Genomic DNA, 19,284 nt, shown 5'->3' with positions numbered 1-19,284 from the left:
GTCAGTCTCTTGAGCTAGAAAACCAGGGTCTGGGATAGAAACCAAAAATTCGACGGATAGAGAAAAACAACACAGCACTTCCCATTGGACCAAAAGATTACTCATCATTACACCTCAACTCTTACCATTGTTTCTTTACTGCTTTAGGGTTTGTAAAAAACACCTGGCTGCTGGGTTGGAATGAAGAGTTCAAATATATATACCACATAAATATTTGACAAGTGTTAAATAAGCATATGGTTCATTTCCTAAAACAGTCACATTTATTTCTTTGAACTCTTACAATGTAATCTGAATCACTGGAATTATAAGCCATGTAACTGTTCATGATTCAAAGGCAAGACATAGCCAAGACCTACATGTATAACAGTCTCCGATAAATACAAAAATACAATTTTATAAATATAAAAAAAATGTAATAACATATCTTGTTAAAGGACAATTGCTTTTAGTTCCTTAGAGAAGTATGCCTGAAACTCCATAACTGAAGCCCCTGGTCATATTCATAACCAGCTTAGTGAGGATGTTGCCCACTGCCTAACATCTGTAGGACAGTTGGGGTATTTCTGCAAAGCATTCATAATTTGAGTATTATCCAAAAGTAGTTTCATCAGCTGGTACTCTCTCTGTGTATTTACTGAAGTTCTTTCCATAGGCCTTATTAATTCTAATTGTTGTAAGTGTTCAAAAGCCTGAAAGATGAAAGAAATAGTTTAAGTTGAATAGGGGAAGTAAAATAACAGCATTAATCCAGAGAATAATAAGGGTTGTGGTCAGTTTTAGAACAGAGTACCAGGAAAAAAAACTTAATAGAAATAAGTAGAGTTCAAAAACAACTCTCATCAACCTCGTAAAAACTCCATGTATCAGGTGAAGCAGAGTCAATATAGTGTTCTCTCCCTGCACTGTAGAATGTGAACAAGGCAAACTCTAATTTGGTATGCACAATATGGTTTTTCTTCCAAATCTCATTCTATATCTAACACCTGCTAGTCTTTAAGATAAAGGAAGGGCTTTTAGTTTTCTCTAGCAATCACAAATCTGATGCCACAACCTGTAAAGTCCTTTCTTCCATCTTTCCCCATAATAGTGTTGTTTACTGTTTCTTCTCACCTCTAACATTCATGTATTATGTCTTTTCCAAACCTGATTATTGTTTTAGGTATTTCATTAATGTATGAAAAAAAAGAAACAAATAATGACTACTAACCATTAAATATTGACACACTGAAAAAGATTCTGGAACTTTCTATGCTTACAACCACATTGTGAAAAAAATATCAATGGAATATATACTTTATGTATCATAAAAATTCCTCCGATGAAAAGAAAAATAACTCAGACACCATTTATTTCTGAAAATTAGAAAATACTGGCTGCAGGTACTAGTGGGCCTGAATAAAATTGAGATTTGAAATATTTCTAGGCAGCAAAATATTTTATTTAAAATGTAGAAACAAGCAGCTACAAAATTACTCATAAGAATTTCAATGGTCATGTAACCTTTTCTATTTATAAAATCCCCATAAACTATGACTATCAGACAAACATGGACATTAGGAAAGGGGAAAAAGCCAACCTCCTGTAGACTAAACACTTTTCCTGTTATTCTGAAGAGATGGCAATGCTCTGTACTCACATTTTTTTAGTTGGTGGAAAAACTGACCACTAAGGCCTATGAAGAATGATTAAAGACTTATAGATCCACTGCTTTAAAAAAATTTTTTAATGTTTTTATTTCTGAGAGAGAGAGAGCGAGACAGCGTGAGCAGGGGAGGGTCAGAGAGAGAGAGAGGGAGATACAGAATCCGAAGCAGGCTCCAGGCTCTGAACTAGCTGTCAGCACAGAGCCTGACTCAGGGCTCGAACCCACGAACTGTGAGATCATGACCTGAGCCGAAGTCAGACACTTAACCGACTGAGCCACCCAGGAGTCCCGGGTCCACTACTTTTAAAAAACAAACAAGGGGCACCTGGGTGGCTCAGTCGGTTAAGCGTCCAACTTGGGCTCAGGTCACGATCTCACAGTTCGTGGGTTCGAGCCCTGAGTCAGGCTCTGTGCTGACAGCTAGTTCAGAGCCTGGAGCCTGCTTCGGATTCTTTGTCTCCTTCTATCACTGTTCTTCCTCCCCTACTCATGATCTGTCTCTCTTTGTCTCTCAAAATAAATGTTGAAAATATACATACATACATACATATATATATATACATACATACATAACAAATACATACATATATATAAAAGAGAGAGAGAGAGAGAAAAATGCTTTTACAGAGAAAGTAACCTAAGAGCTGTGCTGTCCAGTAAGGTAACCACTGAGGGCTACTGCTATTTGTGGAAGCTGGTTTTTAATTTTATTTAATTAAATAATTTAATTAAGCTTAATTTAAAATTTGATAGTCAAGTTGATTACAAAATTTTAAGTTAGTGTGGAATAATTTCAGAATGTAAATCTATTTCTTCAACTACAAAGTTTAAGAAATCTAAAGAACAAATATATCCAGTGAATATTTAGTGAATTAAGATGTGTTTTAAGTGTAAACACACATGAAGTTTTAAAAATTTATACAAAAGAAAAATATTTTATTAATAATTTTCTACACTGATCATAGGTTAAAATTGTTTTTGTTTTTGTACATTGGGTTAAATAAAACTCATAATTAAAATTAATTTTACCCTGTTTACTTTTTTATTGGTACTAGAAAATCCAAAATTACATCTTGGCTGACGTATTTCTAGTGGACAAAGGTAATGTCCTAAAAGATTCCTCAAGTTTTAAAACTTACTCCAACTCCTAATAACAATTTGTATGTCCTCACTATCCCATGAGATTTTGTCCCTTAGTTTCTTAATTGCTAATATCTGCATTTTTGTGTTTTTATTGCCAAGATTATAAATCCAACCCTTGGATTGTAAAAGGACAGTTTTACTGATGCATTTGATGAACTAGTATATAGTTCTTTGCAGGCTGCAATGCTAGAGACAGACAGTAGAGGGAGGTAGACTCCCACAAACGGAAACAATGGCTTCTTTCTTCAAAATTACTCAAACATTTCATTTTGAGATAATTTTGGTCTGTTATGCAAAACTAACAAACAAACAAACAAAAAACCCTATGGCAAATACCTAATGTTTCATAATTAGTAAGAGTGGTACTATGATATATACAATAAAACTGGATATAAAAATATACCTGACTTTAGAAAAATAAGAGAACTTAAATCTTACCTTCATGACAACAGGTTTCTCAAAATTATAAACAGAATGGGCCTTCCTTTGAACAAACTTCTGAAACTCTGTACAGAAAGCAACAACATTAACACCTTCAGGTAAGCAGTGAAGTAGAGTCAGAAAAAAACTACCAAAGTCTCATCTCACCATTATAGACCATTTGAAAATTAAAGGGTTCCTCTTCATAGATGTCATTTAAATGTTTCATTGCTATTATAAGACAGATTTCCAAGACTGACAGACCTATAGTAAAAGGGAAACAAATTATGAGTTGTAGTTTATTCACTGATCCCTAAGACTGAAATAACTATCCTCTAAATAGAATGATAAAGTGAAAGACATTATTTTGAGGGGTGGCAGGAGATTAAGACCTCCCCCAGGTTCAAATGTGTTTCAGTCACAATGACTTATACAACCCTAGCAAGCTACTCAACTTCCTGGGCTTAGCTTTCATATATGCAAATTATGGATCTTCTTAAACTTACAGAGATGAGAGAGAATATCATCAAACACTTATCATATGGCTCATAGCAAGCATAACGTGAAACAACAATTCTTATGTTTCAAATCACACAGGTTCCTTGAATATTGAGAGAAGCTCTAAACACTTTCAGATTACATCTATTTTTTTTTTTTTGGTAGAGAGAAGAAAATTCATTAGATTCTTAACAGGGATAGTGAACCCAAAATGGCTAAGAACCAGCCTTCTTTAGTAGTATTTGATGCAATGTGAATGCCTGCAATATAATCTTAGCTGGACTTCCAACATAGCAAGGGAGACATGTGCATCAAGTTTCATTCACTTTAAATGGGAGTGATAATAACTTTTGTAGAGCTGATTTAAAGGCTATATGGATATAAAAGTAGTCTGTATTATACCCAATGTTGAGCATAATTTTGAAAGAATTCCATTATATACACTTAGAAAAAACAAATCAAGCAAGTTTCTCACCATGTACGATATTTGCTTTAGAGTCCATGCTACAGAACTGCTGTGCCTCCATCAGATCCGCTGCAGTCATAAATGGGTGTGATGTTGTTACCCGATTTAAAGCAAGCATCTAAGAAAATGTGGATTAGAAAAATATTTACATATTTACTTGGGCATTCTGGAGATATTACTGAAGAAAACTTAATTTGGAGTCTGAGAATTAGTATTAATTGCTTGGGAAATGCAATTCCCAATGCTTAGCTCTACTAAAACACAGTATTTCAGTACCAGAGCCATTTAAGTCTATAAATGTAAAGCATTAAAAGAAAGTTCTTGTTGCTCTTTCTGCCTCTTCCCATTTGCAGATCTTATTTATCATTCTTCAAGAGAAAAGCATTTAAAAAGGAATAAGGCAAGGAGAAAAGATCCAAAATAGGTAAGATTACTATTCAAAGGCTATTCTGATTTCATGGGAAAACAGAGTAGGGAAATACCTGAGCTCACCTCCTCCTATGGACACACCAAGGCTGCAACTACATATAAAGCAACTCTGTGAATGCAGCTGAAGATATTTTATTTTTATTTTTATTTTTATTTCTAGGGGAGATAGAGAGAGAGTGTGAGCAGGGGAGGGTCAGAGAGAGAGGGAGTCACAGACTGAAACAGGCTCCAGGCTCTGAGCTGGCAGTCAGCACAGAGCCCGACGCGGGGCTTAAACCCACGAACCGCAAGATCATGACCTAAGCGAAAGTCGAACGCTTAACCGACTAAGCCACCCAGGTGCCCCAGCTGAAGATATTTTACAATGTCACACTGCAAAGGGTAAAAATGATGTGGTTGGGGTAGAAACCAAATACCCAAATGCATGCAGGAAGGATGTCATTGGTGTGGAGGTGCTTCCTGAGGAGAGGTTCAAGCCCCACAGCGGGCATCCTCTGCCTTGAGTATCTGCACCAGGAAAACGAGCCCCTATAATGTCTGGCTTTGAAAAATTAGTGGGGCTTAATTCTGGGAGAGCCAGAGGGTTACAGAAAATGGAGACCCCGTTCTTACAGAGCCCATATATAATTTCAGTTGCAGCAAGTTTGAAAAGGCAAGTTTTCAGAGGCAGCAAGTTTGAAAATCGTCTGGGCCATACATGAAGGCATACTAACCAATTTAAGGTTATGTGCTCAAGGGGTAGGGTTCTGTAGGAGCTTTCTTTGGGAATGGAAATGTTGGCAGAGCTATTTTTCTTGTCTTCCTTCAGCTAAGCTAGTCAGATGCTTGCAGGAGCCAGCCATGGCACTATCCATCTATCTAATTAGTACCACTATCCATGCCAAGGGCATTCCCCTGTGGAACCACCCAACCCAAGTCATCCCCCTAGTAGGTATCCCTTACAAATGAGTTCTACTCAAGGAAAGAGGGAGCCAGCCCCACCCACCAGCAAGCATACAAGAGTCATGGTGGGATCTCATAACCAGCCACACAGGGGCTGCCCCGCCCACCTACCATAGCAGCTGCAGCCTGCTCTCTCAGCCACTGGGGCCAGCTCCACCTCCAAACACTGGTACGCCTGCAGTAGTTGTGATGAGGCACTGCAGTTATGTGGGCCAGGAGCCAGCCCTGACAAGTGTGCCCTCAGTAGTAGTGGCCAAGTAACAACAGGGAGGTGCAAGCAATCCACAGGAAACAGCCCTGAAAGCTCCTGGTTCTAGTGACCAGAAAGGATTGTGTTTCTGGGCTCCAAGAATGCCTTCTACATATGACAACTACCTTTAGGACCAGGACATGTAGCTGACCTACCTACTATAAACAAACACAAATTCAGACAAAATGAGGAGGCAGAAGAAAATGTTACAAATGAAAAAAGACAGAACTTCAGAAAAAAGAACAAAACAGTGTAGTCAATTAATCAATTAGCTTATTTTGATAAAGACCTCAAAACAATGGTCAAAAGATGATTACCCAGCTTCGGAGAAGAGTGGATGAACTCACCAAGAACTTCAACAAAGACATAAGAACTATAAAAAAGAACCAATCAGAGCTGAAGAATACAATAACTGAGATGAAAAATAAACCAGAGAGAATCAACAAATTAAAAGATGCAGAAGAATGGATCAGTAATTGGAAAACACGGTAATGGAAAGGACCCAAGCTGTACAGCAAAGAGGAAAAAGAACTTAAAAACATGAGGATACATTAAGGGATCATTAGGACATCAAGCATACTAACATTCACCTTATAAGGGTACCAGAAGGAGAAGAAAGAGAGTAATGGGCAGAAAATTTATTTGAAGAATAGATAGTTGAAAACTTCCCTCACCTAGAGAAGGAAACAGATATCCAGGTCCAAGAAGTGCTGAAAGCCCCACAGAAGATGAACCCAAGGAGGTCTACAATAAGACACAGAATATTCAAAGTGCTGAAAGGAATAATCCTACAACCAACAATATTCTACCTAATAAAATTATTATTCTAAATTGAGGGAGAGATAAAAAGTTTCCAAGATAAAGTTAAAGGGGTTCATCACCACTGAACTAGCCTTACAAGAAATGTTAAAGGCATTTACTTCTTTAAGCAAAAAAGAAAGACCTCAAGAGGAATTAAAAAAATTTTTGAAAAAAATTTTTCACTGGTAAAAATAAACAAATAGTAAAGGGAGGAGAGCAATCACTTATAAAGCTTATAGGAAGGTTAAAAGACAAAAGTAATACAATCAACTACATCTATGATTAGTTAAGGCCTACATTAGAAGATGTAAAATATGAGACCAAACACATAAAATGTAGGAGTGGGAGGAGAATTAACATGTGGTGCTTTAAAAATGCTTTCAAATTTAAGCAACCACCAACTTAAAATAGATTAACATACAGTGTTCTATATATATATAAACTTAATGGCAATCACAAATCCAACAACTTGAAACAGATACACAAAAAATAAAGAGAAAGGAATCCAAACATGATACTTAAGAAAGTCCTCAAATCACAAGGGAAGAGAGCAAGAGAATAAGAAACTACAAAAAGCAATCAGAAAACAATTAACAAAAGGGCAATAAATACATACCTATCAATAACTACTCTTAATGTCAATGGACTAAGTGCTCCAATCAAAAGGCATAAATAAGGTTGCTGAATGATAAAAACAAAACAAAACAAAACAAAACAAAAAAAACACCTATATGCTGCCTACACAAGACTCACTTCAGACCTAAGGATACATACAGACTGAAAGTGAAAGGACTGAAAAAGATACTCCATGAAAATAGGCAAGAAGAAAACAAAACAAAACAAAACACCCAGGGTGGCAAAGCTTCTATGAGACAAAATAGATCTTAAAAAAACCAATAGCCATAAACTTAACGTTAGACTTACATTTCTATATACTAACAATAAGCATGTTGAAAACATAATTAAAAACAGATATTTACAAACTAATTTCTAATCAGTATGAAATACTTAGGTATACATTTTAAGCATATACAAAATTTGTGTGGTTAAAAATTATAAAATGATGATGAAACAAAGAAAAACTAAGTAAAAGGGGAAATGTATCATGTTCTGGATTGGAAGATTCAATGTAGTAATAATCATGCTAATTCTCCCAAAATTTATCTGTAGGTTTAATCAGTTCCCATCAAAATGTAATTACCTAGTGAAAGAAAATGAGCGGCAAAAATAAAATGAATACAAACCAACAGCATGTGTAATGACCGCAGGTTTTTGCTGACATTGAAATGCTTTTGTAGTACTTCTCGCACACTTCTATCTTCTGTGAGGCACTAGAAGGGAAAAAAACCCCATCAAAACAGGTAAGTAACAAGGCAGTTTAAAACCTAACTATAATGCTGTGCCTCACTGGTTGATGTAGCTCATTAATTCTATCTGATATTTATTTACTATTAAATACGTGTTGGTTTTATTTGTAGAATACATAGATCAAAATGAAATTTCCAGTCTATTAATTTTCTTATCCTTTTATGTTAATACACAAAAAAGTAAAATAATCTTTATTATCCCAAACTTTCTAGTCTAGAAAGGGAATCTACAGTCATACCAGTGGGATGACCAAAATTCAGCACAAAACACAACAGAGAGTAAGAGTTAGAAAAACAAGGTAAAGCATCACAAAGAATGCTTAAACTTATGTATGAGTCAATACACTAAAAAGAAAGCATTCCAGCTATAGGGAACAGCATGAGCAATGTAGGAAGATTATGGCATACTGACATAAGATGATTAGTCATGTAACTCTGAGTTTCAGTTATCTCCTGGTCAGTTCCTGCTAAATCTTCTCACCTTCTGTTAACTAAACAGGAAACGTTACAAGAGTGGCTAAGTTCAGGAAACTTAGCCATAGTACTCTGGGAGAATTTCCTTTGAGGAGAGTAAGTTATGGTCCTTTTAAATGCTCTTTTACAGGAATTTCTCTTATACTGCCATGCTGAGATGGCGTTCACTCTGCTTAACTTATTTGATTCATTTGGGGTAGGGCTACAATAAACATTCAAGTTAGGCAGGATACCTAGGTTCAGCCTTATCCTCAATATATTTCTTGGATGAGATTCCATAGACAACCTGTTATCTATAGCACTGTTTTGGTTTTAACATAGGAATCAGAAAAACTCGCTGGATAGTCAGTACTGAGAGACAGGATAGCTCCCTCAATGCTGCCCTCCCCTCTTACTGAACAGGGCCTCTGGCCATGGTGCTGACATAAAGCTCATCTATTAGCACAGCCCTACAAGAAATCCTAAGGGGGACTCTATGAGGGAAATGTTGCAAGGAACACAAAGTACCAGAGACACCACTATAAGCATGAATCCTACAAAGAACACAGTGACTCTAAATCCATAGTTTTCAATAATAACACTGAATGTAAGAGGACTAAATGCTCCAAACAAAAGACACAGGGTAGCAGAATGGATTAAAAAAACCCAAAATCCATTTATTTCCTGTCTACAAGAGACTCATTTTAGACCTGAGGACACCTTCTGATTGGAAGTGAGGGGATGGAGAAATATATATCATGCTACTGGAAGTCAAAAGAAAGCTGGAGTAGCCATAGTTATATAGGACAAACTGGACTTTAAAGTAAAGGCAGTAACAAGGGATGAAGAAGGGTATAATAAAATAATTACAGGGTCTATCCACCAGGAAGAGCTAACAATTATAAACATCTATGCACTGAATACGGAGCACCCAAATACATAAACAATCACAGACAGAAACAATCCTATGCATAAGAATGTGCTAATAGCAGGGGACTTTAATACTCCACTTACAGCAAAGGACAGATCAACTAGACAGAAAATCACTAAAGAAACAATGGACTTGAATGATACACTGGACCAGATGGATTTGACAGATATATTTAGAACTCTACATCCTGAGGCCATGGAATTCACTTTCTTCTCAAGCGTGCATGGCACATTCTTCTCAGCACACCAAAAGTTAAGTGGCAAATGAGGATTAGGATAAAGGGAAGAAAACTCTGTAACTAACTCCAGTTGTACTAGTTCTACCTTATTAAAGAACTACAAAATGTAAAAAGAAAAAAAGAGAGACCAGAGAGTCTTCTTTCTTCTCACATTCATTTCTACCATTTGCCCATAAATTCAGTAATAGAGAATCAGCAAAAAAACGACCAAAAACCTAAGCGTTTGCCATCCTCCTACCACATGGTTACCATTTTCCAAGTCATCCAGAATAATGCTTCACCAGTAAGCCTTACCATCTACTTCCTTTATATACCCACTCAGATGCACAGAATGCAATACAGCTGAAAAGGACAGAAAGATGAATGACACCACAGTATAACCTGGGCTATGCAGTTTATCTTCAGAACAGATAGGAAGCAGAGATAGAAATAATAGAAGACCTTATAAAGCAAAGACATTTAAATACTATGAAAGACTGTATTTGAATGTCTTGTAACTGTAAAAGGTGAAAGTCTGTGAGGCACTAAAAAGTGGATTCAGAGGCCAAAGATCCAGAGCTCTGATCCACTGCAGACCTGTTTAAGGAAAGGGACAATGTGAGAGTACCAAATATAAAGGGTTCCTAAAGAAAAGAATCTCAAAAATAAGATACAGTATCAAAAAACTTTCCTGAGCCAACAAGTATCTAAGTCCCAGATGAAATTAATTTGGGGAGAAGGGTACAAGGGAAAACCCCACACTTAATTATATCATAGCACAATATGTGAATTTTAAGGATAAAGTCAATCATTTTTGCATACAATTCTGTATAGTTATACTAAGAAGAATAATACAAAAGTATCTATCAGAACAAAATGGGAAAGGTAAAGCAAAGAATAATAGGCAAAATTTGAACCCTTTATGTAAAAACAACTTTCAAGTGTATATGTTTGAAATGCTATAAACCAAATAATTACTCTGTACCAAAAGGAGGGAGAATGGGCAAGGATATAGGGGAAACTTTCTTTTTTTTTTTTTAAAGAGAGCTAGTGCAAACAGGGGAGAGGGGCAGATGGAGAAAAGAGAGAGAGAATCTTAAGCAAGCTCCAACTTCAGTGTGGACATCAACAAGGGGCTTGAATCCCAGGACTCTGGGATCCTGGGCCCAAATCAAGAGTTGGACATTCAATCAACTAAGCCATCCAGGCATCCCGAAACGTGCACCTTTTACCATGTATTTATTCCTACACACTGATTAAATTTTACTCAGTGAACTTTTAGTAATTTCTATATTCAATGTGGGGATCAAGCTCATGACCCCAAGATCAAGAGTCATATGCTCTTCCAATTGAGCCAGTAAGGCGCTCCCTTGTGTGGTGAACTTTTTATTTTTTTATTTTTATTTATTTCTAGGAGAGAGAGAGAGAGAGAGAGAGAGAGACAGAGAGAGACAGAGACAGCGTGAGCAGGGGAGGGTCAGAGAGAGAGGGAGATACAGACTCTGAAACAGGCTCCAGGCTCCGAGCTGGCAGTCAGCACAGAGCCCGACGCGGGGCTCGAACCCATGAACCGCGAGATCATGACCTAAGCGAAAGTCGGACGCTTAACCGACTAAGCCACCCAGGCGCCCCCCCCCCTTGTGTGTGTGTGTGTGTGTGTGTGTGGTGAACTTTTAATTAAAAAAATGAAAAGTGCCCAAGTTAATAGTACTTATATGAGCAGACTATATTTTATAATCAAAACAAGAATCAAGTTTTAGTTATACAAGATGAATAAATTTTGGAGATACAGTAACAGTAAAAATGTAACTACAGCAAACAATACAATATTGTACACTTGAAATTTGTTAAGAAGATAGATCATAAGTGTTCCCTCCCACAAAAGAAAAATGGAAAAAGGAAAAAGAGAAATAAAATGGTAACTAATGGAGTGATGGATGCACTATGTAGCTTGATTGTGGCATTTCCATATGTCTTTGTATATTAAAACACCAAGCTGTACACCTAAAATATATATAATTTTTATTTTATCAATTATAGCTCAGCAAAGCTGGGAAAAAGTTAAAAAAGTTGTTTAAGAGCAAAATAAATGCAAAGTTCTCACATATAATTTGGTATTGATAGCAAGAGTAAATTTATTATTGCTTCTTGAATCAGTATTTTTTTTTTAAGTAGGCTTCATGCCCAGTGTGGAATTCAATGAAAGGCTTGAACACACGACCCTGACATTAAGATCTCAGCTGAGATCAAGAGTCAGATGCCTAACTGATGGAGCCATCCTGGTATTCTCTGAATCAGTACTTTTGTATCCTTTGGGTAGATACCTAGTAGTACAATTGCTGGATTATAAGGTAGTTCCATTTTTAACTTTCTGAGGGAAACTCCATACTGTTTCCCAGAGTGGCTCTACCAGTTAGTGTTCCCACCAACAGTGTAAGAGGGTTCCCCTTTCTCTGAGTCCTCACCACCATCTGTTGTTTCTTGTGTTGTTAATTTTAGCCATTCTGACAGGTATGAGGCGATACCTCACTGTGGTTTTGATTTGTATTTCCCTGATAAGTGATGCTTGAGCCTCTTTTCATGTGTCTGTAAGCCATCTGTATATCTTCTTTGGAAAAGAAGATGTCTTTGCTTTATGAATGCGGAGTTTGGTAAGTTTTTAATGTATTATGGACACTAACCCTGTATCAGCTGTCATTGGCAAATATCTCACCATTTGCAACGGGTTGCAAATATCAACCCATTATATAGGTTGCCTTTTAGTTTTGTTGATTGTTTCTTCCACTGTGCCAAAGCTTTTTATCTTGATAAAGTACCAGTAGTTCATTTTTGCTTTTGTTTCCCTTGTCTCAGGAGATATATCTAGTAAGACATATCTAGCTGCTGCAGCTGATGTTAAAGAGGTTATTGCATTTTGATGGTTTCCTGTCTCACATTTTGTCTTTGATCCATTTTGAATTTATTTTTGTGTGTGGTGTAAGAAAGTGGTCCAGTTTCATTCCAGAGAGGCAAACCATAAAACAGACTCTTAACTATAGAGAACAAATTGTGGGTTGCTGGAGGGAAGAGAGGTGGGAAGGTAAAATGGGTGATGGATGTTAAGGAAGACACTAGTGATGAGCACTGGATATTGTATGTAAGAGATGAATCACTGGATTCTACACCTGAAACTAATATTACACTGTATGTTAACTAACTAGAATTTAAATAAAAACTTGAAATTACAAAATAAATAAAATCATTATTACTTTAGAGCCAGTGAATATAGACTGTGCAAATTTAATTATACAAAGACCTAATTATTCACATCAGTATTTAATAATATAGATCAGTTTTTTCAATTTATTTTTACTTTTTTTAAGTTTATTTTTGAGACAGAGAGAGAGAGTGGGAGGGAGGGACAGAGGAACGGGGGAGGGGAAGAGAGAGAATCCCAAGGAGGCTCCGCACTGTCAGGCCATAGCCTTATGTGGGGCTTGAACTCACAAACCATGAGATCATGACCTGAACCGAAACCAACAGTGGATGCTTAACCAACTGAGCCACCCAGGCTCCCCTCCAATTTCTTTTAAAACTAGGGACTCTCTATTATTTTCTACCTTCATAAGACCCATAGTTTTGAAAGATTCTACCATGTGGGATTTAGTCAGCACTCCTTTTTCAATTTTGTTATGAAATACACTCCTGGCATATACTCTCTCCCTTCATCCTGCCAAGTGAAAATTATTTAATGTTTATTTAATTATTTTGAGACAGAGAAAGAGTGTGAGTGAGGGAAGAGCAGAGAGAGTGAGGGAGAGAACCTAAAGCAAAAGTAAAATCCAAAGTATCCCATGAAATGAGATCATGACCAGAGCTGAAATCAAGAATCAAACGCTTAACCAGCTGTGCCACCCAGGTGACCCTGAAACTCTTTTCAGCATAAGATAAGCTGATGCTAGTATGCTGAGTTGATATGACAATGGCCTATTTAAGATAGGCTATTCAATTTAAGTGTAGGTAAATTTGTAGAGTCCACAACATTTATTAGTAAACATGGAAACATGCCTTGGTAGCTAAGACTCTCAGCGTTCCAGGGACTGCATGAGATTCACAACACAGATAAATACAACCAGAGATGCCAAGCCTTATGTGACTTAATTAGACCCAAATTAGAGATAAAGGCTAAAACTGTCTGAGAATTAGAAAAGAAAAAAATCCACACTGGATAGTTAGTGATGAACCACTAAGTTAAACTATTGCTAAACTTGTAAATAAAGAAAATACAATTTTTATAATAACCTAAGTATTAACAAAATAATCTAAAATAAGCCAGATGTAAATACAACAAAAATCTCAAGTTCTTTTGAGAGAAAAACTTTAGGATGCGACATTTCAATTGCCTTTAAAACACACAAACACACACATGCACACCTAAATGTATACTTTGTATTAATGCAGTTCTATGCTACAGTAACATTATAAGGTTTGTGCTAAGCTACAACTTTTTTTTAAATTTGTAGGATTTTAGGGGCGCCTGGGTGGCTTAGTCAGTTAAGCGTCCAACTTTTGCTTAGGTCATGATCTCGCGGTTCGTGGGTTCGAGCCCTGCGTTGGGCTCTGCGCTGACTGCCAGCTCAGAGCCTGGAGCCTATTTCAGTCTGTGACTCCCTCTCTCTCTGACCCTCCCCTGCTCATGCTGTCTCTCTCTCTCTCCTAGAAATAAATAAAACATTACAAAAAAAATTTGTAGGATTTTATTGCTTTCAATGGTATACCAAAACACAAAAATTACTTTAATATTACTGCCTCTGTTCAAGTTACCTGAATGCTCTCATTCCACTTCTCCGTGAAGAGCTTGTCTGGAAATTCTGTAGGTAGAGATAACTGTTCTTTAAATATTTTAAGATACTGTGGAAAACCAAATGAATTCATTAAATGTATCTGCCGGTGAGAAAATCGTGACTTCACTCGTTTTTCTAAGAGTTCCAAAATATCCTTAAAAACAACAACAAAAACCCATATAAGACGCATGTTTTTAAAAAAACAACAAACCAATATTAGAAGTATACATATTTGAACAATCACCTATAATTAACAATGTTTACCCTATAATACATAATTTAGCATTAAAATTTGTGCAAGCCTCCAAAACCTGAAATCATTCCCTTGATTTCTTTAGTTATTATACAAGTTACTTTTATTAATCCCCTTCTAAGCATTGGTAGGCCTGGTGATATCATGTCTTTTACGTACTATGCTACTATCAGCTAATCATTAACATTCTACAACCAACAATAATTGCAAAAAAAATTTTTTTTATTACTGAATAGTTCTATGCCACAGTAACACCACTGATTTTTAAAAATGTTTATTTACTTATTTTGAAAGTGAATATGAGTGGGGGAGGGGCACAGTGCAGAGCCCAACACAGGACTCCGTCTCATGAGCCATGAGAGTATGACCTGAGCCAAAATCAAGAATTGGATGCTTAGCTGACTAAGCCACTCAGGTGCCCCATCACCAAGAATTTCAATAAGGAATTGCATACATTCTATAAAGAATTCAGATTAAAAAAAAATAAAATGTAGTAAGATTATTATTCCTGAAAATTTAAACATCTTCATTGTTTTATGTAACAAAGACTCAGAAACAGTACATGTAATGGAGAAAAGTTCAGTTCACAAAACTACCTAGAAATTCAAGCTGAAGCATGCTGAGCTACAAGAACAAGCTATAGGAGAGGAAACTTGCAGGTACACGGCATGACACTGGTAAGTTATTCTGTCTTTCCTTTTTATAGTGATATTTTAGAAAGTACTTGCATTTGTGCTATTTTTCCTTGAGAAATTAGGAATCAAGTTTACTGTCAATTTTCTATAGTAAAAAGAAGTTACTATAGAAAATGCTATAAAATGCTCTGGTGAGGCCTTAAAATACGGATTTTTAAATCTATCCATATGATTTTCCTAATTATTAGACTGAGAAACCCATCATAGAGCTCGAAAAGAATTCAAGTGATCACCATGGGATCATGGTTAGCCTGGAAAGGAAGACAGGAAAGACTAATAGCTTGGGGTTGGAAAGGATAAGATGAGTAAAAAACCTGGAATGTTTTTAACAGGTTAAAGAAAATCACAGTGCCAGCATAATTAAAGGATACGGAAGTTATGTTCAGAAACAGCAGTATTATAAATTTATTTTCTACTAAGGAGCCGTTATAGATCATCCATATAGGTAGGTGCCTGAAAGGTAGTGGAAACAACACTATATGCAACCAATAATTAAGAGATGGAACTTGGGACTGGAAAGGAAGAGGTGGAAGTAAAAGATATTTTAGTGGTGGACAATAATGACATAAGTTGGCAATGTGAGAATAAAGGGAATAGTAACAAAAAAGAAATACTTCCACAGGGAAGACATTTTTGCTGGCAAAGTCACTAATCCATCCATCTTTTGACTTCTTCCCTATAAACGTGGACATACAGATATACTTAGAATTGAACTGCATAGTTGGAGAATTATACATATAGAATTTTTAAAGGCCTAGCATAACACTGCTAGGGAGCAGCTGATTGTTTATTTGGTCTTTCACTGGGTCAATAACATTTGCCACTGCTACTTCTGCCCAAAGAGGCTTTTTTAAGCGAGAAGCTGCTTCCTTAACTCCTGTGGTACAACTGCTGCCGTTGGCAAGGAGAAATAAAGACCAGGCAGATGTTCTATGAGGGAGACTTATTATGAAGGCATATATCATAAACTCTAGAGCACTGGGGAAAGAAAACAGAGAAAGACACTCCACAGAAAAACAACACTGGCAGGAGGACTGTTGTTGAAAGATGATTTAAGCATTTCACTTTTCTAAAAAACAAATAACTGTAGGAAAGGAAAAGAGGTAAATGGGCCTTGTATAAGGCTTCCAAGAATGCAGGAAGGAAAAGAGGGATGAAAACAATGGACCCATGGCAGCCACAGTAGGAGAAAAGAGATGACCCTTAAATATCAGTTTTATCTGAATTCAGTAATAAAGTTTATACTGTCAAAGCAGATTAAAAAAAAGGCCTGCGTAGCCATCTGAAGGTACATAAGGTTCAACATGTAAAGAATCTTCACAAAGTAATGGGATAGTAACAATGAGACTATGGCTAAAATCATTCTAAAGTCCCCCCAAGAAGCAAAGAAGCTACTATCTACTGTGACAGCTGGATAGAAGTAATCTCTTCCATTTCTCAAGATGTATAATTACAAAGAGGGGATAGTATCATTTTTACTTGATTCCAAGCATTATCCAAATATGGAAGGAACCTTAAATATAAAAGTACAAACTATCAGCAATTTTTTAACATGATGGTAAGATTATTTCATTTTCTTTTTACTTGATAATGTAGAAATTATACTAACATAATCTGACTTCACTCTTTTATTCAGTGATTCCACTGAAGAGAGGGAGGTATTAGTTTATGTGTGAATAATTGTTTCCTTCAATCTGAGCTAAAAAGTAGGATAAATGCACCAGGGACTGATGAAACACATTTGAAAAAATGTTTAATAGAATTACTTACATAAGTGACTATGTCAGTAATTAAGTTTTAATTATCTAAACATTATAGTCAATTTTTTAATAGAAAGAAAAACTTACCAATCTACATGTAAGACCAATAACTGCTACTGGAGTCTGTGCAGACTGAGAAATGTCAAAAAGATTATAGAGGAGTGTTTGGTTTTTATGATGAGCAAAAAGATCAAATTCATCTAATATGAAGATCACTGGACAACTACTAGACCTGTCACCTAAGGTAAAATAAGAGTTTTATATTAATAAGCAATTATATCAACCTTTCTTAAGAGTTTCCAATTATTCACTACATTTTGGTTGTTAAAACTCAATTCAACAAATACTTCTTGAAAACCTACTTTGGGTAGGACACTTAACAGTGCATGTACATTTATTCAACAAAAAAATTATTCACAGGACAAGATAACCCTTACTGCCCTCAAGTAGTTCAAAGTCTATTTACCAGATTCTAGTAGTTTACTAATAAAAAATTAAGAACATTATTTAAATGATTAAACCACTGTTTTTTAAATTATGTAAACATAACCTTTGTCTTCAGAAAATTGACAAGGATCTCTTAACACCTACATAGACCAAAACACTTTGGGATTAATAACAAAGGGAATCACTAATTTATGAACAAAACTTTTGCTTCAGAAGAGACTTGTTTAGTTAGAAGAAACACAAAGTGTACCTTCCCAAGTGCCTAAAATTCTTACAAATAAATTGTCTAACTATGAAATTCAACCAAAACCACTTTAACTCCTTCTAACCACAGCTTTAATATTTCAACAACAGGGGAAAGTTCAACATGATTCTCTGAATTCATTTTTCTCATTACAATGAGGGAAACTACTTTGACAATCCCTATTACCTTAAAGGGTTAAGGCTTTATATTTACATAAACAAGTGAAAAGAAAATCTGATAAGGGGACACTTAACAGATAAAACATATACAGTAACCTAAATGGCATAAAAAGTACAAGGACTACTTAAAAAGTCTATAAACAAACCTATGTAATATAGAAATTTAGTATTTGATAAATTATATCATTACAAATCAATGGGGAAAAGTAGTTTATACAAGGTTAGATCTCAACTTTATACCTTATCAAATAAATTTTCACAAAATTATAAATATATGTATTAGATGAAAACACTAAGTGAATGTCTTCAAAATCTGAAGAGAAAAATTTTGACTATTAAAAAATTTAAAACTTCTTTTCAGCAGAAAGTCTAAACCAATTTTCAGAGAAAAATAAGTGCAAGAATTCGCATGAATGAGTACGAGGTAAACACCACCAAAATAAGGCAAAAGAACTAATAAACCAGGAAATATCAGTGCCTAATAAAATATGAAGTGATGATCATCATTAACGCCAAAATTATGCCTATTAAACTAAGAAATATATTTTTTCCCTTAGGCAAACATGAAAAATAATAACTGAAAAAAAGTTGTGAAGGAAAAGATACTTTTAAATATGTTTAGAAAATGGAACTTCTAGGATAGTTTGGTTAATTTATACTTTTAAATACGTTTACTCACTAAAATTTACCCCAGGAAATATCTAAATGATAATTTAAACATTTCTTTCTAATTGTACGAAGTCAGAAAGTCCAGAGCTGGTGATTAATAACTTATAATTTATTACATTTAAAGTATAATTAATTTATAAAACAGAATATATGAGAACTGTAAAAATGATGGTGTAGCTCACTAGTTACCGACACAGGAAGATGCTTACAATACACCAGTAAGTGAAAGATATACGTTATACAATATGGAAAATTATTTTAATCTTATACAAAAATTATGTCCATCTGTATCAGTGATATACTGCAGGTGATTACAGACATGAAACCAAACGTTAATTGGGATAATCATTATAACAGCCATGGGATTATAGTGGTCATTATTTTTTTTAACACTTCTTTATTTTTTGTAAAAGCACCTATCACCTTAAAAGCAAGGAAAAAATAAAGCTAAAAGATACCTTTAGATGGTGTTAAATATGCTAATATTTACCTTTTTTTAAAGCTTCCAGAAGAAATGAAAGGTTTTCAGCAAAACTTCCCTGAACAACAAAACAGACACCATGACTAAATGTTTAATGAAATAAAGAATAAAAGAGGAGTCTCTGATTCTTAGACATTATATAGACATTACGTATCTATCTTTTTCTAG

General features: G+C 35.5%; 1 protein-coding gene across 5 annotated transcripts in view; it reads right to left on the bottom strand.

Annotated features, from left to right (window-relative positions):
* Positions 1-239: 239 nt before the first annotated feature.
* The window catches only part of ORC4 (origin recognition complex subunit 4), an 81,262-nt gene continuing 62,217 nt past the window's right edge, over positions 240-19,284 (bottom strand). For 3 of the 5 annotated variants that reach the window (XM_077767795.1, XM_077767794.1, XM_077767792.1), the window contains exons 7-14: positions 19,126-19,174; positions 17,184-17,335; positions 14,369-14,542; positions 7,842-7,928; positions 4,185-4,293; positions 3,380-3,475; positions 3,230-3,297; positions 240-692 (exon numbers count right to left, since the gene is read on the bottom strand). In XM_077767795.1, coding sequence (XP_077623921.1) covers positions 504-692; positions 3,230-3,297; positions 3,380-3,475; positions 4,185-4,293; positions 7,842-7,928; positions 14,369-14,542; positions 17,184-17,335; positions 19,126-19,174 — 924 coding nt within the window. In that variant the 3' untranslated portion in view covers positions 240-503. The remainder of the gene's footprint in view (positions 693-3,229; positions 3,298-3,379; positions 3,476-4,184; positions 4,294-7,841; positions 7,929-14,368; positions 14,543-17,183; positions 17,336-19,125; positions 19,175-19,284) is intronic. The other 2 variants (XM_077767793.1, XM_077767797.1) reach the window with 2 other exon arrangements.

This window comes from Crocuta crocuta, unplaced genomic scaffold (assembly GCF_008692635.1).
Source record: "Crocuta crocuta isolate KB4526 unplaced genomic scaffold, BGI_CrCroc_1.0 scaffold154, whole genome shotgun sequence".
NCBI classification, from domain to species: domain Eukaryota; kingdom Metazoa; phylum Chordata; class Mammalia; order Carnivora; family Hyaenidae; genus Crocuta; species Crocuta crocuta.
The sequence above is the reverse complement of the archived record's forward strand: the minus strand, read 5'-3'. Positions and strand labels throughout refer to the sequence as shown.